The 3370-nt window shown below is 42.3% G+C and overlaps 1 protein-coding gene across 1 annotated transcript in view; it reads left to right on the top strand.

Annotated features, from left to right (window-relative positions):
* LOC139640195 (transcription factor COE1-A-like) overlaps positions 1-2459 on the top strand; it is a gene marked incomplete at its 3' end in the record, with an annotated part of 10819 nt that extends 8360 nt beyond the window's left edge. The window contains exon 5 of the mRNA XM_071514369.1: positions 2386-2459. Within this exon, the coding sequence (XP_071370470.1) occupies positions 2386-2459 (74 nt within the window). The remainder of the gene's footprint in view (positions 1-2385) is intronic.
* Between the last annotated feature and the right edge of the window lie 911 nt (positions 2460-3370).

Below are 3370 nucleotides of genomic sequence, written 5' to 3'. Positions count from 1 at the left end.
TCTATTAATGAAGCAGGGCTCCAAGGTAGTTATTGAGGGCTGTGTAAGCTATGGTTTCTGTAAATGAGGGCTCAAGCTACAGTCTCTACTAATGTTCGGGCCCCTATGGTACATGCTCGCCCTGGGGCCCCTAGCGGGATAATCCAGACATGCACATAGGTGATGGGAGAGCAGGAGATTTATACTCTGTCATATCATTCTGTATGAAAAGTATACATTTTTGCACAACATTCCCATCTACCTCTTTCCACATCCTCATAATCCTCATGAACCTCAATCCTTTAAGCCTAATTTCTTCAAACCTCGTGTTCTCTACTGACCAGTAGAGACCCAACAGGCATAATGAGCAAACACTGTCGCAATGCAAAAATATATTGTATTGATTTTGCATTCTTGGAAGTGTCCCGCAGATATAGCTGTGTAATGTAACTTAAAGTAATTAAATATCAAATCATTGGTATCTTGTTCAATTATTGCCTCTCCAAGTTTGCTTTTTTTACTATGACTGATGGCTGACAGTGTCCCCTGTGTGTACAAAATGTTTCGTGGCCTTGAGACCAAGTCAAGCCATTGAAAATGCCGTGTAAAAAGAAAAAAATACATAGCCACCACTGGGAAAATGAAATCGGTAATCCAAAATTCCTGAAAAATTTTGTTTTTGGGGATACAAGGTTTCTGATGGACACAACATAATATTTACAGAGCATGTCAGACTGAGAACGTGCGATATGTAAATATATTATCAATGTTAAGCTTTGGTTTCAGTTTTCAACACATTGCATGGATATGAAGTTGTAGTTTAGAGATCTACAGCTTTCACACACCTGAACGACCTTCATTTCCCAGAGGGGGATAAACAAGACTCTAACTTATGTTCCTCTGATGGGAGCAGATAGTCTGAACCCCCGCTGAAGACAATTGGAGAGGACAGTGAAACGTCTTCGCCGTTCCCCGAGAAAAGTGAGTTGGTCACTCGGTGAGACTTGCCGGAATTTGAAAAGACAGATCAAACAGACTGGAATAGACCAAAGACAGACAGGGCTTTTGTCTTGATTGATAGATAGCTTAGCGGTGTGTGACTAGTGCCTGCGCTTTATTCTGTGCTTCCTTACCAGAATCAGGAATAGGGTGTAATGGAACTAGGTGAAGCCTGAACCCTTCAACGAAGCTGAAACGTCTTTGCTCCTGCCTGTGTGTCATTGCTATTTTGGATCGCTGCGTCAGAAGGAGAGACCATGGCCACCGCACCGCGAATATCTCAAGTCTGCTCTCTGTTTGTCGCATCAGACTTCAGAAAGACGCCCGATCAGCGTGCGTTCAGATGACAATATGGAAGTTATCGTGCTGATTTTCTGTTCAAGACAATGTGTGTGCTATACCGTGAAAAAGCTGCGTGGGGGGGTGACAGACGTTGTCATGCCGGGACAGTGTGTGTGTGTGTGTGTGTGTGTGTGTGTGAGAAGCAGAGGTGTTGCTGTTGCTGCTGAACAATGTGTTATTGAGCTAACTACAGGTAATGTGGGAACCAAACTGTTACCCCAACAACACTCTCTATATTATTGATGGGGGAAATGTATCAAGATGGCAGCCTCCCAGTTTGACATTTTTTCATAGCTATCCCACAGTGCAATGCAGCGAAATATAATCATCCCCTCTCACTAGTTTGGAAATGTGGAATGTAGGTGTGAAACACAACGGGCTGAAAAAAAACAAATTCAGGAGGCCGCCATTTTTATGCATCTATACACCCATACAGGCGTTGACTGGCTTCTAGCAGAGTGAATCTGAATAGGAGTAGAGCTTTGCCTTTAAGGTTTGACACGAGTCTCTGAAGGAAAAAATCTCTGAGTTAGAATTATATTTAAAATACAATACAGGTTTCATAACATGATGTTGTTGCTATACTAGAAATTAAGTTCAAATTAATTTTGCAAGCTTGCCTGTGAGTAAAAATGTGGAGAATTGGCCTCTTGTGCCTGAAAGGTGAAATGGATATAAAGTGATACTTTGGCATGACATTTCCCTATTAGTGAATTTTGTTATATTCTCCACTTTGATATATAACAACATATTTACACACAGTTACACAGCGGAATAATGACTTTTTGGTATTACATACTACAGTTTATTATTGAATTAATTTTGAGCCGACCGCACAACACAGTCTTCCCAAAAACAATGCTGTTTCACTAGTCCTGGTGCCCAGAACAGTGACCTTTGTTATCACCTGCACAGTTGAATCCTTAATCCTAGAGATGTGGAGCAGCAGACTTGAAACCAGCACCAAATCTAGGATAGAGGATTGAGTATATTTGAACTCTGTTTTGTTGTATTTGGTCTAATGTCTGCCAACTAACAGAGTTTTCTGTCTCTCTTTCTCTCCAGCCGATTGTTTACGAGGGCCAAGACAAGAACCCAGAGATGTGCAGAGTGTTGCTGACACATGAGATCATGTGCAGGTGAGAAAGAGGATGTATCACATCTCTTCATTCCTCCTGGATCTTCCTCCTCTCACCTCTCTCCTCATCCCAAACCAGCTCCTACCTTCCTCACCCATCCTGCCTTAGCTGCTTCCTCCTCTCCTCTCCTCTCCTCTCCTCTCCTCTCCTCTCCTCACCTCTCCTCCTTTCCCTTTCCCCCACCTCTTTTTTGGCTCTGTTCTTTCACAGCATACTTAGTTCATACACAGAACGTTCTCACCCATCACCTCTCTGTACTCAATACACTTCTTTATTCTTTATCTCTCCTCACTCCCCCTCCCACACACACACACACACACATATCACACACACACACACGCACACTTACACATGGCTGAAAAAGAAGCCATATCTGTTGAGGAAGATGAGTTTTGCTATCAGAGTTGTTGCTTTAATTATAATCTAAAGATGAATTTCTTCAGAAGTAGGTTGGGAGGAAAGAGTTCTATTTATAGACACATTTTACCACCCTATTCTATACAATAGAAAGTGTGTGTGCATGGGTGTGTGTGTGTGTATGTGTGTGATGCCTGGTTAATTAGGACACAGAGAAACTCATTAGTCAATCTGAACCCTCCTGTTGTTCCATGGCTAACAAATGGGCCTTCCTCCTCAATCTGACTATGAAATATAGGCAAGGACTCACACACACGCACACACACACACACACACACATGCGCAGACACGTGTGCAAATAAACCCATGGGCATGCACACACACAGACACACACACACACACACACACACACTCACCACAGCTCTAAAAATTCAAAGTGAGCACATGAATTAAGTTATTCTTATTCCCTGACCTTGTCGCAGAACAACTTTAACTGTAACAATATAAATTGGGATTCATCTATATGCACAAGCAGGGATGTTAGCCAGTGAAAT

The sequence above is a fragment of the Centroberyx affinis genome, unplaced genomic scaffold, assembly GCF_046629955.1.
Source record: "Centroberyx affinis isolate AG114_WGS23_722 - 3 ecotype Tasmania unplaced genomic scaffold, CSIRO-AGI_Caff_v1 ptg008593l_1, whole genome shotgun sequence".
Lineage (NCBI taxonomy): Eukaryota > Metazoa > Chordata > Actinopteri > Beryciformes > Berycidae > Centroberyx > Centroberyx affinis.
This window is presented reverse-complemented; position numbering and strand designations above follow the sequence as displayed.